We start from the raw sequence: 23396 nt of genomic DNA on the forward strand, positions 1-23396 counted from the left end.
TCTGCAAGTATTCCAGTTGCAAAATGCTTACTAGGTATTTACATGTTACAGAAGGAAAAAAGGAACGTACTTATTACCCCCAAAGCATTGACTCTTGTAAAAAGTATCATTCTTTTGGCAATGCCATGAATTGAATAGCTACCATTGTTCTGGCTGAGGATTGAAATCTGATACTTGGTAAAGGAGATGCTGAATACATATAGGTCCCATTGATTTCAATGGCAGTGTTAAAATTGTCAGATCCAGTAGTATTTCCATGCCCCTGTGTGCAGCTGCATATTCCAAGCCTGTCTCTACTGTATAGTGGGTCATAGACCCAGGCATGCTTCATCATCCTTTGCTCTTGTTCCTGATTTCCAAAACCAGCCTAGACTAATCAAGTGCTGTAGCCAAAACCCTAAGTTAAGATAGTTTGTCAGGACCATGAACCCCAAGACTTGGAACAGGCATGCTAAATGTCACTGAGCATAAGATACTTATCCTTGTAACACATGACCTGTTAAGGTGAAACAACAATTCTATGTCAAAAGTCAATTTTGATGGTACTTAAGGTGTGATCCGGCTGACTCCCAGGGAACCCTCTCTCTGTGGGAAGAGTCAAATCCCAAAGGTATAAAAATATCCACTTGTACTAATATCTTTCACTGATTGCCTGTGGATGCTCTGTAGAGGTTCTGTAGAAGAGGGGATCATCACTGGAGATTTCACACTGTTGCATGACTAGGTCTTACAAAACACATCATGTGTGCATGATTTAAATGATAGAATCACCAGGGCTGCTCACTCTGCCATGAAATTCCTGATACATCTGGTGTATAAGCTGTGAGAGCCTGTTCTTTTCTTACCCCTTTTCTGCCAGTGTTCTGTAGACATTTGCATCTGATGTTGCTGCATGCATATTTGTAACAAGCACTTTGGGGGTAAAAATGGGATGATTATGCAGACATGTTACTATGCCAGCTGTGCATGCCTTTCTGAAGAGTATTTTCATAGCAGAAGCTGAATCACCTGAATTCAAAGCATCTATTACTGTCTCATTTGTTCTGCTGAATACCCTGATTCACACAGAGCCTCCTAGCAAAACTCAGTGGGAAGTTTTGAGCAAAGCAAATAATAATTCAGAGGCACTCAGCGCTATTGTAAATAGATGCTTTTGTGAGGACCTCATTGCTTTGCTATCTGTAACTTGTAACTCCCCTCAGTTCTGGAAAACTTCAGAGAGCACCTTTTCTGAAGCTTTTGAAAGAAGGAGCATTAGGTGCTGGTGTACTGCTGGGATATAAAGGATCTGTAGGGAAATACTGGAGGAAGCAGTGTTCCTGTAGTTCAATGCATTCCTTTTGTTCATACTGAATCAGTGAGTGCTGTCTGATTACAACATGCCCCCATGTACTGCAAATGTACCACAGACTGAAACTGAGCACCTAGGGGCCTGTTTCTTGCTTGCATGAAGAACTCATGAAGGGATCTTAAAACAGGTTCATTCACTGTCTTGTAAAAGGATCTTAGGACAGCTGAGAGTCAGGCCAAAGTCTGATTGCTTCGTTTGAGCTTTTACATCCCTTTTCTTGATCAGAAAATCACATTTTGCCTTTTTGATCTATGAAATGCTGAAAAGTGGATTTAGTTTCATTCATTATCTCTAATTCAAAAGACACTCATTTTTACCTTAAAATGGTTGTTTCCTTTGGGACTTAATTAACTAACACTTTGTTTGCTTGCAGGTGCTTGGAATCCATGTAAATAAGTGGAAACTTGACAGGAAGTTAGGCATCTATGTGTTGTTTCTTTATGGTATTTTCCTGTGTTTCTCTATATTGATAGAGTTTAATGTCTTCACCTTTGTCAACTTACCTATGTGCCGAGAAGAACCTTAAAGGACAGCAAGGAGAGAAACTGAAATTCTTCTGATTACATGTGCTGTAAATGACAGGAGGCATTTCACTTTTCTACCTACTTTCCATCAGTAATTTGAGTGTCATTCCTGCCTCACCAAGCACTTTTACCCGTGGGAGGAAAGCATACCTTTCTTTAACGTGCACGCTCGAGGCAACCAAAGCATCTTCCTCTTCTTCGGATATTGCTGCTCAGTCACAAAGCTGTGCGGATCTTACGCAGAACTCTGAAGTGAGCACTTCTGGAACATTCTGCTGTGGTTTTCATTCTCCTTTTGCAGCCGATCAACCACCACCATGGTTAGCAAGAGGATGGGAGAAAAACCTTTATAGTTCTTCTGAGTTTGACATTTACTTTCCATGGAATAATAAGAGGCAAGTTCAGAACTTTTCTAGGCTCAGTCAAAATATCTCAACTTACAGGACCAGAAAGTCCAAGGCACATACCATGGCATGCACTGTTGAGGACATCATTTCCCCCTTCAAGTGCTCTGCTTTTATAGAGGAACTACACTGACAGTTTTTGATGGCAGTGTGGAAAGTTTATCCCTCCTCAATAAACCTGAGCAATGTGGCAGAGAAAGAAGAGGAAATGGTTGTATGTTGTATCACTTTGTGATGATGCACACTAGAAGTCAGAGTATCTGCATATTGAAGAAGATAATTACATGCAGAACTTCATACTTGAAAAACATGTTTTACCATTAACGAGGAATGCTGTATATGTAAACTAACACTTGTGGAATATTGCACCACAAGAAAAACTTTGCATTGGCCCTTGTAAGTCCATTGTGTAAATTTTGAAGAAACTAAAATAAAACATAGCTGAGTTCTCAGTAACTATCAGTTCTTATCAGCTGAGAGGAGTATCTGAACGTAATCCAGACTTTCTGACAACAAAACCCACCCTGACTATGATTTAATTTGATTGGTGGGGGAAAGAAGCTTATTTCATCAGCTAAGAAGCTGGTGTATTCCTTTCCTTTTTTTATTTATTCCCAGAAACTTCATAAAGATGAGTGTTTGTCGCTGAGAAGTGTAGATAAGGAACACCTAGACAAAAGCAAGTCTGTCAGGAGCATCTGGTCCTTGATTTGACTGCATGCAAGCTTTGAAGCACGATATCCTTCTTTTTAAGCCCCAGTAGAAGCCGAGTTTAGATATCCTTTCCACCAGCATAAATCTGATACAAGGAATTACTCTGGACCTAATTGACAGCAGGATCTGGCTCAGAGTATTAAAAATAATAGGTAGCATTCCCCGTAGTAGAAGTTGTGTGATTTTGAGTTGCTACTAAACTTTATTTATTTTAAAGCTCTATGTGAACGGTCACATCAAGTCTGTAAAGAAGCACGTTTAACTTTAGACACAGATTTTTAAATTTCTTTTTTTTAAGTTTATAAACCAAAATAAATTATCAAATAACAGTGGATGCATTTTAAAATCTATTGATATTTTACACTTTAAACTATATGTTAAAAAAAAAACCATTCTTGTGGCAATAAGAACATAACCATAAAAGCTTAGCGCATAAGCACTGAATCAGAAGGTTCCTTATTTTGACATATATGGCAAATACTTTTGTTTAGCCATCTCACATGCAGAATACTGTTTACATTTGGCAATGTGTTTACAGTTAAGGGTACATAAAGAATTCTTTTGGTACATATGCAGGAATGTATTCTGCTGTTTAATGTTTTTAGGAGTGGATCCTTTCCTTGTAATCCTAAGGAAAAAAAAGAACAACACATTTATTTACACTTTGTTACAAATGTCAGTATTAGTATCCATTTAGAATTTCTCACCTTAACGGAGTAGTTATGTGGTTAAACTATCCAGTCCTAAAGGTGGCAACAAAACCAGCATTATTAAAATGCTTTTTTGAATAGGCAAGTATGACAGTAAGTTTTATTTTGGGTATGGCAGTGATCCCATTTCCAGGCATTTGAGACTTTCGCTGCAGTGTAAAGCTGAGGAGATAAAATTCATGTTGATCATTTGAGTCTGCTGTTGCAGAAAGACTGTGAGGATGCAGTATAGTGCTATACCACTGTAGGAGCATCCCTCTCTAGTCTTACTCTCTTCCCTGCTATGTTTTAGGACAGTTTGCTGCTGAAAATCTTGTGATGGCTTAGATATGAGACAGAAAGGAGCAGAGAGAGAGGCTGAATAAATTGTTTTCCTCTGTTCTGCTGTTGAATGAGCTTGGAGAACTAGCTGTGTTGAAGCAAACATTTGCTCTTCTGTGCAAGCTCATGCAGCTCGGGTGTCTTTACAGAAGAGTAGTTTTAAAATTTGAGTTGAATGCCTGGTGATCAGCTGAGTTCAGTGATGAGGGCATCAATGTTTACAGTGCCAGACCTAGCAAGTTTTATCATATCTTCATATTTCTGAGCCAGGCAACTTTAGAAGACTAGGGACATCAGCTTGTTCTGTGGCAGATGTGCTCAAATATGCGTGAAATTGTGTTTGCTTATGCCACAAGTCCTTCAGACACTGTTTAGAATTATTCTGCCTAAATTGAATTTCACCTGCTCCAGTAAACCAGAGGATTCTGGTGTAGCAAGAGACAGTCTCAGAAGGTAATACTGATCTTCAATTGTGTGCCCAATCCCATCATTTCTAGTCCTCCTTAAAGCATAGACCCACTTGAGGACAATTTATATTGAATTCTGATGCTGCTTTTCATACAGTGGTCTCATCCACATCTTCTGCTGTGAGACAGGTATGATGCCATGCTTATTGTTATGTAGAATTCTCTTCTGACATCACCACATGACCAGGGAAGTACTGTTTGCCAAAGAATTATTGCATGCTCTATCAGGGCCTGAATGGCACATGATCACATGAAGTAAAGACCCTCTGCATAGTAGCTGTCCATCTGATAAAATAAATCAAGATGACAGTTAAAGATCAAGCCATGCAGATAAACTAAATGACCCAAGAAAGATCTCAGTGACAAATTGTTGTAAATTAGATAAACCTACATGAGAATGTATCAGTAATTCAGGAGGTTATTGCCAAGTAATGGTGGACTAGTGCCTTTTCATGTGTATACAACAAAAGAAAAAGGAAATTTGCTGATGTGGTCAGGAAACTACTACAGATTTTGCCATTTTCCAAGTCAAGTAAGCGAGTGATTTGTGTTTGGCTCTCTGCGATTAGTACAGTTCTGTATTGCAGCTGTTTGGATTGTGTCTGTAAAATTTTGTAGCCATTTTGTTGTGATGACCGTTGCAAAAGTTAACTGGCTGAGTTTGGAATGTGTGTCAGTGTTGTGTAAATTAATGTTCAGCTCAAGAGTAAAAAGAAAACTGGTGGATGTGAAAGGGAAAACTGTTACTGTGATCTGAAAATTGCCAGCATACTAACACTGAAAAGTAATACAGCTCAGAAAATGATAGCCCATATCCAGCAAAGCTTAATTTCAGTAGAATTGATTCCATGCTTAAAGCTAAGCATCTCTCCAAGTGCCTTGCTGGATTGTATCCGAAGATGGCATCAGAGCATGGTTTCTGGGTTTTCTAGCATATTCAGATATTTTCCTATTTTATTGGCTTTGTAGTCTAAAAATTTTATTTCTTTCTCAATTTAAAAGGTTCTTCCAGAATCTGTGGACTTCTGCTCTGCTGATTCCACTTTGGATTTCCACTGTTGTAAATAAGAGAACGGGTTCCTTATCTCAGACTTCAAAACTGTGCATCTGCTCTGGTGAACAAGCAGGATCAAAACTGAATTACGACTGGCCAAGGAGAGCTTGTAGCAGCTCTTTTCTGCTGCAGTTCCATTAGAGCAGCACAGTCCCACATAGACCCACAGGGTGCAATCCTGTCTGCAAGTGAGAGTGTTTCCCTTGAGTTCAGCAGTGTTTGGTACCATTCATTTACATATAACAAAACAGTTGTACTGCATTATAAAGTATTGCCTGAGTAAAGACTTCAGGCTCAAGATCTACATGTCTAACTATAGAAGACCGCAGTTATAGTTATCTTAATGACTATTTGGTGATCTAAGGGCTGCCTTCTGGGCTGAAGCCTAGCCTAGAAGAACACCTTAAGTCTTCCCAACAGGTACAGCATAGTTGGCCATCTTTCTCCTGGCTCAGTCATTGGTGTGCCAATTCTGTTTTATTTTTATAGTCTTGCTGCAGCTCTAACAAACCTGTGTTTAATTTCTGGCTTTAGATTACACTCGTAAACATTCTGTCAACATAGAAACAACTGGAAAAGGTGTTTAGTAATTTATTGCTTACCTTCTTAGAGACAAGATTCTATTCTGTCTCTTATTTCCTTTGTGGTTGTGCTTAAATTAACACATTTGTTTCTATTATGTGTTTGCTCTAGTTGCACAAATCCCTCATGAGTTTTGTTGTCTTCCTGTCTTGGGCTTCTTGCAATTGTAATGCCATTTATCTGCATCCTGCACTTAGATGTTTTTGGTGGACTGCTCCAAGCTGTGTTAAGTACTGCCTGATTATTCATGCCAAGGAAAGATCAAACCTAATGTAATATGAAACAGACACTAAACTAATGTTGATAGCCAAGTGAAGCCGAAGAATCTTCCTAATCAAAATGCATCACCTTTTAACATAATGATCCACCATTGTGAGTCTCAGGTCTCTCAGTTGCTTGTGTTTAAGCCCTCAGAACAAAATCTGTGCAGCTCATGCATTTACTATACAATTTCCTTTCTATTCCTTGGAGTCTAAATTCCACATTTTTCTTTTGAAAATAGTTACACAGGTAAATGACAGCATTTAGTTCCAGCAGTTCTGTACCAACCCTTTATTATTCCCAACCTTTATTATCCACTTAAACTATTTTAAAACCTCAATATTCAAACAATCAACATTCTAGAGAGAAATGTCATTCAACTGACATGCATTCCAGTTTCTAACCTATTGTATACATGTTTAAAAACCCTTTTGGATAACCTGAGCATATGCTTTTCTCACATTTTCCCCTTGCGTGGGATATTTTCTCCCCAGAGAAAGCTGTGGAAAACCCTAGACTTCTCTGTCCTGAAATGTGAGTTATGCGCAGCTCCCTCTCTACAGGCCGAGATATGTGTTGATTGTGGCACTCTGTACATCACATTGTTCTGCTTACTGTCATACTTCTGACCTACAGTGCACTGTCTGAGGGGAGTGAATTATTTGGATATTTTCTTACAAGAATGACCTGTTTAATTCCATTGATTTTTCTTTTATCTTGCACAAAGGATGTAAGTGATCATTGCCATCTTATCACTGAGTTGATCTTGGTGAACTTGCAGAACAAATAAAAACATTGCTCTATAGCAGTAGGTAGTTGTTGCAAAATCTAAAGGTACCAGAATATATCAAAGACAGGTATAACATCGAGAAAGACTAATACCAACTGAGATGCTTCCTTTCAGAGTTTGTTTTTTTTTTACAGCAAGATTATGGCCTTCATTCGTATACCAGTTGTGTGTGCAAAGAACACTTGCTTCCCCAGCAGCATCTATGTTCCAAATGGCTGAAACTCTGCAGCAGTTATGACCAAATTCTTGCCTTCGCGTTCTTGGGAGTGGTGCCAGCGCTCACTAATGTTTTGGTAGCTGACACAAATTTCTGTCAGGGGAACTGTGAGTAGAATTTGGCTCCTACTATATCCTCCATTGTAAGAAAGTATTTGGAATTGTTTGATCACTTGATGTTCAATTCTGAACCTTTTAAAAATTCCCTGTTTCATACTTGCAGGCATTTGCAGCGCACCCCTAGGAGGTGCAATACCTCGTTAAATACTATTAAAACTTTCTAGAAATGCTTACTGTGAAAACAGAAAGGGATGGGTTTGTAAACTGTAAATAACAGAAATCTATTTATCACTTTATTTATTTTTTCAATGACTGTGACCTTATGCACTGTGAATGCTCTGTGATATGGGGTCCTTTGTACAGATAAATACGTCATGAAATCCAGATGGATTTAATGTGATAATTTGTTACAAAATGTTGGCATGATTATTTGATTCTTTTGGGTGTGAAAATTTTAAGAAAACTATAGTTAATTCAGCATTTTTAAAGGATGATAGCAGTCAGTATTGTAATGCACTATATAAAATATGTACACTATCAATAAATTATACAAACAAGGAAAGCATTTGCTGGTTTTTTTCCTCAGATGGTGAGAATGCATGAAGCATGCTCATACTTGTTGTTGAAAATGTAGACTCTCAGGACCCAAATAGGTTATGTTCCTGTACTTTGTTGGTGTGAATGCATGAAGCATTCTCATACTTGTTGTTGAAAATGTAGACTCTCAGGACCCAAATAGGGTATGTTCCTGTACTTCGTTGGTGAAATGCTGACGCTGCTCACCCGAAGGACAGAAGGCCCTCGTTGTCATCTGTTCCAGGAGTGTTGCCATTGTTTGGGGTGAATTAAATGTATTGGTTTGATTTGCAGCAGCTCTGAAATGCACAGTTGTGAGGGGTTTGGAACACAAGCCCCGTGAAGAGAGGCTAAGGGAGCTGGGGTTGATTAGCCTGGAGAAGAGGCGGCTCAGGGGAGACCTTATTGCTCTCCTACAACTACCTGAAGGGAGGTTGTAGCTAGATCGGGGCTGGTCTCTTCTCCCAGGCAACCAGCACAAGAGCAAGAGGACACAGTCTCAAGCTGCACCAGGGGAGGTTCAGACTGGATGTTAGGAAGAAATTCTACACAGAGTGATTGCCCATTGGAATGGGCTGCCTGGGGAGGTGGTGGAGTCACCATCATTGGAGGTGTTTAGGAGGAGACTTGATAGTGTGCTTGGTTTAGTTGATTAGGTGGTGTTGGATGATGGGTTGGACACGATGATCTTGAAGGTCTCTTCCAACATGGTCTATTCTAGTCTAGTCTAGTCTCTCATTTGGGACTAGAAATACAGGGTTTGCTGAGAATAGTTTGCTGTGCTGAGAGGACTAAAACAGGTATTTTAAACACTCAAAATCCTTCATATAGTGGTGAGGCTAACAGGTTAGTAGTTCCCAGGCTCATCTTTTTTTTCCAGGGACTTCACCTGGCTGCCGGGACTTTTCAAATATCATGGAGAGTGGCTTGTCAACTCTATCAGCCAATGTCCTCAGGACTCTGGAATGCATCTCATGAGGTTCCATAGTCTTGTGTGTGTTCAGGTTCCTCAGGTGGCCACAAACCTTGCTTTCACTTACAGTGGGAGGGAGTTCTTCAACTCAGAAGGTGTGAGGAGAAAGAGCCTCAGCCTTTTCCTCCTATGTTGTTACTAACAACCTTGCTCACCATGGAGGTGCATGTTCTTTAACCTTCTTTTTCTCATTGATATACCTGCAGAAGTCCTTCATGTTATTTTTTTTATGTCCCTTCCCAAGTTCAGCTCCAGCTGTGGCCTGGCCTTCCTGAGCCCATCCCTACACAACTAGGCAGCATCCCTATACTCTTCCAAGGGTACCTGTTCCTGTTTCCATTGCCTGTGCAGTTCCTTCTTGGTTTCTAGTTTGATCAGCAGGTCTCAACTCAGCTATGCTGGTCTCTTCCCTTTATAGTCTCTGGTACAGCCTGGTTTGGGGTGATCAAAAGCTTTCGAATGCACTTCTTGGAATAAGAGGACGTAAGGGTTACCTTCCTCTCATGCACTGGTGTATTAACAATTTCATTAGACAAAAATCTTCTCATTAATATTCCTATCCAGTTAACTGTCAGGAGATTCAAGTTAAAGCAAAGTTTGACCTTATTTTTCTTAGCTTCAGTGCGTGGTTTTGGAATCCCTGTTACTGTATAAACCTGTCATTAGCCATTGTGGGGTTTGTGCATCTAACAGAAGAGTCTTGGTGAAGTGGAGAAAAGGGATATTCTGCCTTCTTTTATTTTTGTGTCAGGGTTCATTCTTTGGTATGTGCTAGGGTAACTTCTATGCTGAGGAAAGAGAAAGATTCCTTCTTGCACATTAAATTCTAAAAAATCAAAATGGGAATGTGGAAGATACCTCTTCTTTTAATCCCCCATAGGCCTGACATAGTGAGCCATCATGATCTGTTATGTAATAGGCTCTATAAAAGGCACATAATCTATGGATTAGTGACACAATAGCTGTGACAATTCCTACGGACTCTTATCACATGCCATAGTACTGAGGCAGCTGCTTCCTACTGTATGGAAAGCAGAACTGTCGTGTAAATCTGTGCATATGCTGAGAGCACGGTATGATAGCCAAAGTGCTTATGGTACTTAAAGACTTCCTCCATAAGGCATTTTTAAACCTTTCTAATTTGGCTGCATAAAAATACAGACTAGTGCTGCAACATGCTGTGGCTTCAGATGGAAAGGATGAATCAGTCCTAGAAAAGACAGGAATTCCTCCATTTGGCTTGGATCTGTCACAGACAAGTGACATTTTGCAGTAACTGGATATTATTTTGTCATTTAGCTTTTGTATTACTGTTTATTTCCAAAGTCTGAAACTAGAACGAAGTGTCGCATTTCAAACCTGTCAGATCTCCAGCTTAAAAGAAATACTGAATAAATCTTGGACAAAAGTTCTTATGTTAAAGTTTGTTTTAATATTTTTAGTATTTTACAGAAATACCTATACTGTAGAAATATTTTGTAGGGAAATATGAGAATTTTTTTTCATGCAGTTTGGTCAATGTCTTCATCAAAACTAATTTCAGAAATTCTAATTTCTGAAACACTAATTTCTGAAACACTACATTCTTATAAGTACAGTGTGGAAGATTTTACAAGAGAAAAATATGAGCTCTCAAATCACATGAATCTGCAGTAGCACCACAATACTCTACTTTTGTACTCTGTATTTCTGCTATATTTTTTTTTCCCCTAGGTCTTTTTAATAGTTCTGTTCCTTTTTGTTTCTTCTTCCCTAATTACATCTTTGAAAGTGCTTAATATTCTCTGAAACTGATGTTCTGCATTCACAAAATCTTTGCCTAGGATGGCTGCATGTTTGTGTGAACACGTGTGTCTCCCACCTGGGTAGGTCCATGCAGAGCAGCACACCTTTATGCATTTGTTGGTTTTGGTTTTGAGTTGTTTTTTTTTCCCAGCAAGCATTTTTCCAGCCTAGCAAGGGTAAATTCTGAGTGTGCCTGGTCCCTGTTGAATTGAAATTAAAGGAAATAAAAACTTGGAATAGGTTGAGTTTGTGATTCATCTAGGAGATTGTTCTTATGACAGTATCCAAGGTGCATTTTGGAGGTGCCCAACTCGTGAAATGATCCAGGGGATATTTTTTTCCCTGGACCTTTATGCTCAGAACCAACAGAAGGATTCAAAACTGAGATCTGAAAAGCCTGCAGCATGTGATGAGTGAATTTCACTTTGTCTTAATTCTTCATTAAGCAAGTTCATCATCCTCTGAAAATGACTGTGAGCTGGAGAAAAGTGCTCCTTAATTTAGTAGAAAAGAGCATTATGAGATAGAGTAGCTGGAATGTAAAACTAGACAGGGAAAAGAATCAGGTGTGAATTTAGATAGTATGATCAACTAAGCACTTTAAGACAAAAAAGGGTGGAATTTCCCTCATCATGCAGACCTTTGATGTTCTAAGAGAAATCCTTCTAAAAGCCAGAAGATAAATTTTCTAATGTCAACAGAAGTCACAGGCTTGATCAAAAAACCCTGAGAAAACTTTGGTTTGTTGTTACACACAAGGTATAACACAATCATAACGGTCCCTCTGGTCCCTAGCTTATAGCCAGCGGAATTGGCTCTCTGCTCTACACTCAAGTCTAAGTTTCCCTCATGCCAATACACTGGCAGCTGCCTGGCATTTCTGTTTCTGCCATGGGCTGTGTGGGCACAATATAACTTACTCTCAGAACGCTGGAGAATTCCTTCTAAAGGTAAAAGAGGCAAAGCATAACCTTTGTCCCTCTCTCCATTCCATGCAATTGATTTTCTCTGCCTCTGCTTTATACTTCTGCTTTGCTTTTTTTTTATCTTACATATTCTCCTAGCAGAATGATAGGGCTGCCAAGTAGGAGTGCCACCAGCCCTGTCTAACAGCACATCTGTCAGTCTCCATAGTTGCTCTGTATTCAGTTAGGTTTCCAGTACAGCACAGTACTCACCTGCTTAATTGACTCCAGGTCAGTTGTGCTCTGAGGCTGACTGGAGCTTCACAGCATGGGTAGCTGATCATTCACTAGCAGTCTTACAACCTTATCATTAGCTTTTGCTTTAACTGGATTTATTTTTTTTTCTAGAGCTGTCCTCTGCTAGTGTTAGACATTTCATTTTCTTAGGTCCTGTGTAAATATAAAGGTTTCCAAGCTCCATCTGGTTCCAGTTACTCAAGCAATAGAAATACACATGCTTTAGGAATTTGCAGACAGAGGCTTACTGCTTTGCTGCCTTATAAAATCCTTTACAAAGTTCCTCGTGCTCTGTTGCCTCCTGATATACCTGTAGTCTGTAGAACAATTTTCCCTGGAACTTACTGAAGTTACAGGAATAAGTAAACCAACAGTCTCAGCCCCATCTTTCTAATAAGGTTAACCTGCCCTCACTACTAAATATGGCTCTGGAACACGCACACACACCCCCTGACCACCAAAGACTGCCTCTTCCTGAAATCCCTTGTTCATATAAATACAGGAAGTAGAAATAAGAGAGACTAAATTCAGACCTTCTTGGTAGTTTGCTTTCATTACAGTACTTGTTTAGTCCTCTGCTGTGCGATACTACTGAGCCTGAAGCTGGTTTTAAACATCCTCCCTCTGCTGCCCCTTGAAACCTCATTTTCAATACAGAATCCAAGGATGTGGGGATCCTGCTCAGCGATGGAAATGAATTGCTTTCTTTACCAGAGAGCTCTAAATCCACTGTGAAACAGAAAGTGTCTTAAAGTTTGCTGTAATGATGAAAATGTCAGCAGGAGACAAGGGAGCCAGAGATGACTCAGGGTAAGTCTTGAATCTTTAGTGACTGCTCATGTTTAATAACTTGTTGCTCTCCTTTCCTGCTTCACAATGTGCTCACAGCTGCCTTTGCTCGGCAGTTGGCTGCCGAGTTACCAGCTACACAATCACAATGGTGTGGCATAATTGTACTGCAATATATAGTGTTTCCTTTAGCTAACGTGTTCCATCTCAAAACAAACTGCAATACCTTTATTTATCTTGAATCTTGACTAGTTAGGGTAAAAGAATGATGAATTCCAAGTTGCAGTCTAGGGCAAAAGACTATCAGATAAGGGAGTTCTGTGCTTTTGGAAACATGACAGATTTTTTTCTGAGAAGCTTGCTTTGTTTCTACTGAAATGAGAAGTAGATAAGGGCTCATCCCTATAACCTGATGGTCACTCCAACTCTAGCATACTAATGTGCACACCAACCCTGTCCACACACTCCCAGGAGACTTCAGGAGTGCTTTCTGTTAGGAGCCAGGAGCTTTCCTTCCTCCTGGGTGACAGACACAGCACCTTGCAGGACTGAGCCCCAAGGAAACACAGCAGGAAAGAAAACGAGTTTTGACTGTGAGGACAATCAGCTTCTGGGATTTCAGGATTGGGCTGAGCATTTCTGTTTCCTGTTGAAAACAATCAGGGGAAAATGACATAGCTGCTGAAACCTTCAGTCACCTCCCTTGGAAAAACATATCATACCAGATATTAAGAGTGGGTCTTATCTGTCTGGCACACTTAACCTGTTTCCCGTGAATAAAAGGTACCCGGTGTGCCTGTGATGTGTGCAGTAGAAGCAGCTGGTTATGTGGATATGGGATACTCTTCTAGTCACTGTGTTGCAAGTCAGTCCCCTGTGATGACATTGCTGATGACAGGCTAGCATGCCATAGCTTCAGCATAGCCCTGTTCTCAGATATGCATGTGGAGGGCAGGGGAGAGAGGGAGAGCTCTGCTTTACAACGGTCACTGCTTTTGTCTTGTTCAGTTTAAGTGGAACAATGACACCGCTGTTCCAAGGTGCATTCTGCAGTTTCACTCAACGTTGCACACTGAGGGACAAAAGATCATACAGCCATGGGGGAAAAAATGAAAGAATCTGATCCCTGTGGACTAGCAAGAGGCACTTGGTAGACAGTATTCCAGAGAATTTGCACTTGGATACTCCCTGCATTTGTGATAGTTAAGATGCAAGGTACTGAGAAACTGAAAGATTTATGCTGTGTGTCTTTTTCTCAGCTTCCCTGGATGGAGCCACATGCTTGCAAATGTTTGCTTTCTGTTTAAAGTTGCAGGAGAAAGTAAATAAGCCATAGACTCTAGATTTGGACTGTAAATTAAGTGGGTGCAACAATATTGAAGCATGATTGGTCAGGATGTATGCATTTTTCATAAGTTTATGAGCATTTGAACAATTTAAGAGAACAGCCTTTTATTTCGCTAACTGATGGTCTTTATTTTCAATCTCTCTCCTCCCACTTGTAAAAAGGATCTGGTTTATCTCTCTCTGTTTACACAGTACAACATTGCTGAGGATCCTTAAAATTGCACTTCAGCCTCTGTGCCTTGCAGTGTCCAGTACATTACAGAATAGAAATTTGTCTTGGTGTTTAGCTAATTTCCTGTTCTGGTCACTTTTAATTAGGTGCTAGGTTCACAAAGTATGTAGATAAAATGTGTGTCTTTCAAAAGAGATGGTAACACAGGGCAGGATGCCAGTGAAGCATTTGGACCTTATTTCAAAATTCTGTGCACAAAAATTACTGAGGTTCTGCCTTCATTCACCATAGTCTTCATGTTATTAATCAAATAGGGAAGCTTACTCACATGCACAGAAACTGTGACAATACGAATAACTACAAAAGTACCCCAGCAACTTGGAAAGTATCCATCTATCCATTCCTAATAATAGGAGGGTCCATTCTGCACATAGCAAATCAATAAGGAGGTTTTGCTGACTTGTACCTTGGAAATGACAGAGAGAAATCTGCCTCCAGAATGAGTAGCTCCATGGAGAGGAGTGTGGAGAGAAGTGTAGCTAGGGGCTAGGTAGAAATCATTCCGCTCAAATTCTTCCAAAATGAGTTGGGAAAAAAATGAGCACGTTTAACCAGCAATTCTGGTCTAGAGTTAAGCTAACACCTAGGAATGTTAATAACTGATGACATCACAAAACATCTGGAGAAATGTGAGCTGATTAAGCCTGGTGACCATGATTTCATGAAAAAGTATATGCCTTTTCTAACATCTGGCAAATATGTGGAGGAAATGATGAGGAGAGCAGACAGGAGCTGAGACAGAAGCTGAGACAGAGACATAATTTGCAAATACTAGCTAGTCCTTTGGGATAATGACTGGTTCAGGTAGCTGGGATGGTTTACAGTGGTTCTCATTTCTGGAGCACCATGCTGCCTAATGAAGTAATGATTGTGCATCTTTTCAGTGACAGGTCTCTTTGGCACACACCCCACCATCCCAGTTGACAGATTTCATGTGGTGAATGTAGATGTAATGAGGTGAAGCACTGGAGGAATCTGGAAACTGAGCAACTCTTACAGGATCGCTGATTTTAGCTTCAAAAGGCACTGTTTTGATTGTCTTATCTGATCTGTGTAGAGCAGGCCACAGATCCACTTCATTTAGCACCCTGTCAGACACATGACATCTGCTGGAATGAGAGCTTTGAGATATTCATTGGCCACAAAAGCTTTCTTATTCAGTGGTTCTTCTGCCCAGGCTGCATATCTGTCTCTGCAGGGGGGGTAAATAAATCTAATACTAACACTTACAGCTTTGAACTGAGAAAACGTTTTATAAAAACTCCTCAAGAGCTGTGCTTTGTGAAGGACTAAGCTTAGTTGACTCAGTGGAACAAGTCCTGTCGGCCTCAGAAGGTCTTGGACCCAGGGCTAAGTACTGTTCAAAGAAAACCTCAGTCTAGAACATATGCGACACAGTGTCTAAGCAGGGAGGTGACAGCTCAGGCAAGTGAAGACAAATGAGTGTCATCAAATCTCTCTGCTGTCTGTCAAGCTATGATAAGGGGGATGGTAATTCTCAGGAAGGAAATGTTTGTGCTCAAGATGTGTTGCACCAAGATCAGGGTATTTCTGTGAAGATAGGAAGAAGGAGATGCTCTCAAAAGACACAGGACTTCAGTGCATCCAGAGAGGAGACATAAAATCTCCTGCAATTCATCTAGCAGAAAAGCAAGTTTGTGACCACAAGGACTGGGCATCTGATCTTTCCAGTGATTCTTAGTGAGTGAGAACTTGCCAGACTTCATGGATGCTTTGAGAATGTTGTGCAGTGATACAGGTTGCAGTGCAGAAGACAACTATCCCTCTGCCTGCTAAAGGGTAGTCCATACTGGGATTATTGTCCCAAGTGGAGAGCTCCTCATTGTTGTGGTCAGTCTTAATGGCAATGTTCACAGGAATGGGGACACAGAGGTAAGCAATATTCTTCTCATCTCCTGTCTACTACAGTTTCAGCTAAACATAGTTTTTCACTTCCTGTCCTAAGTGGCTACTGCTGGTTTGTATTATTGCCATTCAAACCTAGAGGTGCAGTAGGCTAAAAAATGCCCACAGGTGTGCATGCATCTTTCCTGCTCTGCATGTACAGGTGTGCGTGTAGAACAGGAGGTACTGAAGAGTAGCTGTGAGAGTTGCTTGATGAAGGTTTGGGCTGGTGCCATCCCTTAACAAACTATGTGTAAGTAGTCCAGATAGCTCAGAGATTATCTATTTTACAGCATTTTCCAAAACAATAGTAGGAATACATTTTAATTTATCCTTCAGTAAATATAGGCAGCTTCTCTGAAATCAGCAATATAGCCTTGTGAGACCCAGAAGGATCTTTAAACAACCTGAAAAATAGACATAAAAGCCTAAACCAAATCCATTAGAAAAAGATGTGCTTCCCAGAGTTTTAAATGCTTGCCTGCCTTGATTGCTAAAGAGCACAGAAACCAAAGCATCTTAGTGAAACTAGGACAAAGCAATGTCCCTTGCAGACCTTTAGCCATTATCATTTTGGATAGGTTTTTTAATTAAAAAAGCTAATTAAAAAGAAAAGGCAGCTGTCTGGAATGACTGCCCAAATTCTTGTGAAGATGGGTCTGTAAGTAGAGGGTGCATATAGTGATCAAAAGCTCTATGATGTCCCAGGAGACTGTCACACTTTCCCAACTGTATCACAAAGGTGTTCCTCATGTTTAGGGAAGCATGTATGTAAGTTTGTCAAGGTTGTCCTCTGTGAGCAATTAGTAATGAATGACAATTAATGTAGGTATTTAACAAGTCACTGTTACGTGTGAAGATGACAGAGCACTGGAACAGGCTACCCAGAGAGGTTGTGGCATCTCCTTCTCTGAAGAATTTCAGAACTAACCTGGATGCCTTTCTGTGGGGCCTGCCCTAGGTGATCCTGCTTTGGCAGGGGGAATTGGACTGGTGGTCTTTAGAGGTCACTTCCAACCCCTAACACTCTGTGATTCTATGAGATTTAGAATTAGAAAGAACCATGGGAAAGCATGTTTATCATATGATTTCTAGAAGAACAAGGAGAGGTTTACAATCCCTCTTGCCATATTATCATCAGTGCAGAGTAGTCCTGCAGCCAAAGGGGGCAGGATGTGCTGAGATGGACCCAGTCTTGGGCAGTTCTGGTGTTCAGGGCACCAAGTCCTACTAAAAAGTCTCATAGCAGCATAGGTCTGCAGTTTAGCCTGTGTCCTGGATTCTTTCCTAATCCTAATTTAGAGGTTTTGGTTTTTTTCTTTGGTGGTGGGCAGGTATTTCACCATACTGTAACTAAAAGAGAGTCTCCAGAGTAAACTGTATCCAGAGCCATGTAGGAGCTAGACTGAATCACTCAGTTGACTTTAATTCAACTTCTGTTCAACCCACATTCACCCCCCAAAGAGCTCCTGTGACCTCTGACTGCTGTCTCTGATCCCTGCAGAATCACTTTTCTGGTTGACAAAGTGCAAAATCCATCTGTCTCCTCCTCCAGCTTCTTTATGCATAGGGTTCTGACTGCCTGGGAGCTCACACCAGCATTGGCCCCTAAGGTAAGTGGGATGTGCATGGTGTTCTCCTCAAGCACACTGCAGCCACATCTATTTTTGTCACAGCTAAACACTAGATGACTGAACCAATTTGAGCTAAAGGTCCTCTCCAGAATGAGCATGCCATTACCCTTTGGAAGAAACTAGGATGCTATTGCAATACAGAAAAGTAAATAATCAGACCCCTAAGTAAACAATGCTTATTTTCAAAAATCAACCAGAAACTCAAGACTGGACTTGCTGATCTTGCCTTCCCTGTACCACACTTGTCACAGACAGGCATAATAACTGAGTGGCAGCACTACAATCACCAGAAGCACTTAAGAATCAGTAACTGAAATGTAAGAGTTTTTATGATGGTAAAGGCAAGGTAATACTGATATTTAGGGAAGAGCTTGAAAACCATTTTCTATTCAGAGGGTGTACATACATCAGTTTCTCAGGGTTGCAAAACCTATAGCAGAAATTCTGATGGTGAATTAATTGTGTCTGGATTAGGAGAAATAATTTCCTCCTATGGGGTGTTCAATTTGAGGATGCAGAGACCAAAATTCTGCCAATCTTTTGTTTCCCCAGTTACATTTCTGCATACTTTTGGGGGGGTTGTATTTGTTAAAATTTGGACACGGGCAGTACATAAAAGATTTAATTAAGGTGCGTTCTTCTCCAGAATTTGCTTAATGCCCTTAACAGCCCTGGTTACAGACTATGTTATGAGAGCTGCAGAACTTGTTTAAAGCTCTGCCAGTTTACTAGAATGGACATGGCTGCGGACCACAGGGGTCCAGAAGAGACTGGATGGGGCACTTAGCACCATGGTTTAGTTGATTAGATGGTGTTGGGTGATAGGCTGGACTCGATGATCTTGAAGGTCTTTTCCAACCTAGTGAGGTGAAATCAGTAGGGTCTGCTCATGAATTTGAAGAGCAAAGTGCTTGAGATGTTTATGACTGAGTCCTGTCCTGCATACCTGCCAATTGAATAATGGTGTGCAGCTCTTCTAGGAGACCCAGCCAGCAGTGGAGCAATCTGAAATTAATGGTTACAAGAGCAGGACACATCTATACTGCAAAGTGAGAGATATAAGGGTGCTGGGCACACCCAGCTTCTGGCATTGATCTAGCAGCAGAAAGAGAAACAGCAATGAGAAGACAGCTGAACAGGCAGGCATCCCTAGGAACTATCTGTCAAAACGGTGCACAGCATCTGCAGGGGTTAAAACCTGGCTGTCAAACCATTTTTATGCTTCTCTACCAGAAAGGGCTGCCAGTGCTGCAGGCTAGAGAAGTGTTGTCCTCGTGCAATGGTTGCACCCCATCTGCTGTGAAGGGGCATGGGGCTGTTTTACAAGGTTGTTTATGTGTATGCTGTATTTTCTGCACTCTCCCTCCACCACTCCAGCATCCATGATCTGCTTTTACAGTGTAGGAATACATGCCAACCTCATCCTCCCCCCTGATGGAGGTATTCCCTAAAACAAACATGGCTGAGTGGGAGGCACGTGCTGGTGTCAGTCTGGAGTAACTAACAATGGTGTTTGAGAGAGGCTGATTTCAGAATCCATCCCAGCTTGGATGTGTTTGCTTCTCAGAGAGACAAGGCAAGCTTTCACATGGTGTTAACTGAGAAGTTTGAGGGGAGTGTGTGTGTGAAAGTACGTGGTAAAACAGCACTGCAAAGCTACTGTGGTCAAGCAAGCAGCACTACTAAAGCTGTGCATGTAATAAGTCTACAAGCATCACCCAATATGGTAAATGTTGTAGCCACAAGCCTTTCCTCTGTCCCTTTTGTACCTCTCAGCTGTCTAAAGTAATTTTCTGCCCAACCTCCAGAAATGAGATTGCTGCATTAATATACCCTGCTCAAGTGGCAGTACTAAGCAGTGCTTCCCTCGAGATACCAGCTGCGAGACGTCTGGAGCTCTTAGCTCCTCTTCGTCTGCACCCAAAATAGTATAAATCTTTTTGTAAGTGAGGGTGATTACTTCAGCAGCGAAGGATTGGCAGATGTGAGCACTGCATAGCTGGGTATGCTAGTCACATTTTCCTAAATAGATACTCTATTAGATGCATGTGAGCCAGGGAGTGCTGTGGAATGCAGTGCTTCTCTGGTAGATGAATATATACATGCATATCTGTCTGCCTTTCCCAGACTTTCCATCACCTTTCTGCTAAACAGAGAATATATTTATGTTTGAGTAAAGGATTTCTACTTTCTGCACTACTGGTAAAACATCATCCCTGCCTTTAAAATGGTCGAGGTATTTTCACTAATCATAACAACATTGCAGGATTAATACAAACCCCTTGTACGTATGTATGAGAGGGCCTCTGGGGGGTTCAGGAATATTAAGCCTCCCAATAACCAGTTGAAGGCAGGTATCTACTGCTGGAGGTGATTTGGTAATAGTCACTTACTTTGTAGCCCAATCCCCTGGATCCTTGTTAAGCAGTTAAGCCCTTGCCCCAGCTGCACCCTTAGTGTTTACAAAGCTTCTACAGCTGAAACAAGAGAAGCAGCCTGGGTGGAAGTGTTGGGAATGTGTGCAAGTGGGGTCAGGGGACTGCCCTTTCTGCAGTATCCTGCGATTGCCCTGGATTATGAGGAGCATGCAACCACACCCTGAGCCTTGTTCTCAGAGGCAGGACTGCAATGTGGCTCAGAAAATGGTCCTGCTAAGGGCTAGGACTGCTGGTATTTGCTTTAGGTGACTTGTTTGGGTCTGTAGATCAACATTGTTCCTGGAAGGGTTGAAAGACCTGTCCTGCTACTTGAAACTATCTTCTGACCACGTTAGTTAATGCTTTCTATTTTCTTTTGCAAGGCCAATGAATTGTTGGGAAATTTCCAGTCCTTTGTTGAAACAAACAATGTATGCAACCTTTGGATGCAAAGAAAACCTTGCCAAATCTAGGAAATCCACATAACTCAGGTACACCCCTGCTGTGACCCTCTGGAGAAAGCCAGTCTTTTGAAGCCTCTCTCTTGTAAATGCAGCTCTTGGGCAGAAATAGAAGCATCTGAAGGCCCCTGTGAACTAGATTAAATTTTGTGCTGCTTGAGAAAATTCACCAAGGAAAGAGATCTAAAAACATTGGAGTTTGGAGACTGGCAGCACTGCTAGCTACCTGCAACACTGTTCTGCAAATTGTTAGCAGGCTTCTAGGCAAAAGAAGGTTGTCCCACATATTTAGCTAGATTACTGCTTGGGACCTGCCCAACCTTTCATCTTCCCTGCCAATATTTTTTCTTCTCTCTCTCCTTTTTTATTTCCTGTGAGTTCTTTCCAAGGATTTTATCATTCCTGATACTCCACACAAAAGCAGAAACCAGGCACAGCTCAGAGCTTCTCCTGCTGAATCCGCAGACAGGAAGTAGCTTGGCTTTGGACAACTTTCTCTCTGGAGGACAAATATATAACATAGGACATTTTGGTGTAATCCTATACTGAACTTCCATTCTAGAGGTTAGTTTTAGACTGGATCTCGTTGGTGACTTTTCCATCCAAAAGGGGAAAATGACTGTTAACTCTTCCATCAGGGATGGACCCTCTGACTGGGAAATGGTGGTAGATTGCCTGAGGGACACTGAAGTGCAGCCTGTGACAGGGATGAATGTTTGGAATTAGTCCCTTGGACTGGCATTCTGGCATGTCTCTTTGCTGTTAGACCTAGCTATTTAGGTCTAGCCTGGATTCACTGCCTAAGTTCAGGTGTTTAATTGTCATGGCACATTTAGGAACCTGTGTACCTGTGAGGATCTCTGATCTGTCTGGAGAAGAAACAGCTCCAGAAGTAATTCAAGGTGACTGGTGGGCTGAATCCAAGTCAAATATATTCATGTCTTACCAAGCTGAGCAGGAACCCAAGACAGAGAGCTGTGTCCATCTTCCTCCACTGTCTTGCTCCCTGAATCAGATTGCCTCAGGATCAACAAGCAGTGGCAGCGTGGAGGTGGGGGTGGATGTAGCACTGATGTTTTGGAGAGAGCATAACCAAAGCAGACATGTTACTGACTGTCTTAAACTGCTGTGAACTCAGTCTTTGGCTCACAATTTATTTACAGTGTAGCCCTGGTGACCAAGTGACCCTAAACACTGGTAAGTGAAGAAGCTTGAGGTCCCAGCGATGGTTCAGATGTGCCTGCAGGAGCTGACAGACTTCTCTTACTGCCTGGCAGGTGTTGTAGTCATGTGAACACCAAGCCACCGCAAGGACATTTCAGCAGCTTCTGACACTGCTCAACTGACCAGTCCTTTGACCCCAGGCTGTCCCCCAAGCACAGAATGGTGATGGCTATGACCACCTGCAGCAGGTTGCTCAATTTAGCACAGCAGACCAGAATACCTTGCTCATCCCTGTGGCCAGGCACCATGCCCTTTCACCGCCTTTGCATATCCCTGAAATAGTATGGCAAGCTTTTCTCTTCTTCCTCCCCTTCCCCAGGGAAAGCAGATTTCTAACCTTGCCTCAGTGTGAATGAATATTTCTTCAATGCCTAACCAAAATTAAACACAAGGAGTATGAAATTGCTGGAGTAAGGCATAAGGATGACATAGAGAGTGTGTTCACAGGTTTAGATTTTTTTGTTGCTTTTTGTACTAACATGTAACTACCGTGTATTGAAATGTATACACACTGACACTGGAAGGAAATCTTACCCCCAAAATGAATATTCTCATGTTAAAAAAGACTTTAGATCAGTGACTGTGAAAGAGTTTGAAGCCCCTTTGTGCGGTGCCTTAACGAGAGCGGGAATTTCTGAAGGCCTGTGCTCTGCTCCTTGACATACCACAGGATTAATGTTCAATGGATCTGTTTCTCTTGGCAAAATGGCCATTTCTAGTTGCAAGTCATGACTGAGAGAAGCATTTGCAGGTATTTTTCAGAAGGAAAGACTGCTCAGCTTTATGCAGGTCTGTGTAGTCGGCACCTTGTATTTTGTGTGTCTCATGTCTACGCTAAATTCATTTACAGGGTGAGGAAGGCCATTGCTTCTTATAACTACTCTGATGTTTTTCTGCCTAGTGTTTTGTCTCTGGCATGTCATGCAGCTTCAAACAAATTTTAATACATAAGGTTAGAAAGAGAATGGCTTTATTTAAGCAGAAGTACGGGACATTCTTAATGGAGTTTGAGTTTAGGAATTTCTCCTTCCCCTTTATTTTCCATTTCCCTTTCCCCTCTTTGTTAAGTCAGTACAATGAAAAGAAAAAAAAACCAAACCATTCCCCGGGTTTTCATTCCTGCCTTCCTTCCTGGCCAAGTTTGTCAGAAAAAGACAAAACTTCTGCGAATAGCCCTGGCCTTGCAGTCAAAATGGGGGTGCTTTGGGCTTCCAGCACTTCAAGTGGTTTTCTAAGGCAGAGCACAAACCCATCCATCTTCTGTCCAGCTGGTGGCTCTGCTGGGCTCTTCTAGTGTACCAGAAGGTCTGTGATTTCCTTTTGCTCTCGCAGCTTAGGAAATGGTTTCTCTTCTTCTAAACACTTGCTTCTGGTTCCTATACCTTACAAGCCTGTTC

At 41.3% G+C, this 23396-nt stretch overlaps 2 protein-coding genes across 5 annotated transcripts in view; both read left to right on the forward strand.

Moving 5' to 3' along the window:
- SLC24A4 (solute carrier family 24 member 4) overlaps positions 1 to 7306 on the forward strand; it is a 91339-nt gene extending 84033 nt beyond the window's left edge. For 2 of the 4 annotated variants that reach the window (XM_068148801.1, XM_068148802.1), the window contains exon 18: positions 1725 to 7306. In XM_068148801.1, the coding sequence (XP_068004902.1) occupies positions 1725 to 1877 (153 nt within the window). In that variant the 3' untranslated portion in view covers positions 1878 to 7306. The remainder of the gene's footprint in view (positions 1 to 1724) is intronic. The other 2 variants (XR_010988619.1, XR_010988620.1) reach the window with 2 other exon arrangements.
- Positions 7307 to 12532: 5226 nt separating this feature from the next.
- Positions 12533 to 23396, forward strand: part of RIN3 (Ras and Rab interactor 3) — a 61960-nt gene continuing 51096 nt past the window's right edge. Inside the window, exon 1 of the mRNA XM_068148803.1 lies at positions 12533 to 12800. Within this exon, the coding sequence (XP_068004904.1) occupies positions 12754 to 12800 (47 nt within the window). The 5' untranslated portion in view covers positions 12533 to 12753. The remainder of the gene's footprint in view (positions 12801 to 23396) is intronic.

Source organism: Melanerpes formicivorus, unplaced genomic scaffold (genome assembly GCF_026170545.1).
Source record: "Melanerpes formicivorus ecotype bairdi unplaced genomic scaffold, bMelFor1.0.p_v2 SCAF_17, whole genome shotgun sequence".
Taxonomy (NCBI): Eukaryota; Metazoa; Chordata; class Aves; order Piciformes; family Picidae; genus Melanerpes; species Melanerpes formicivorus.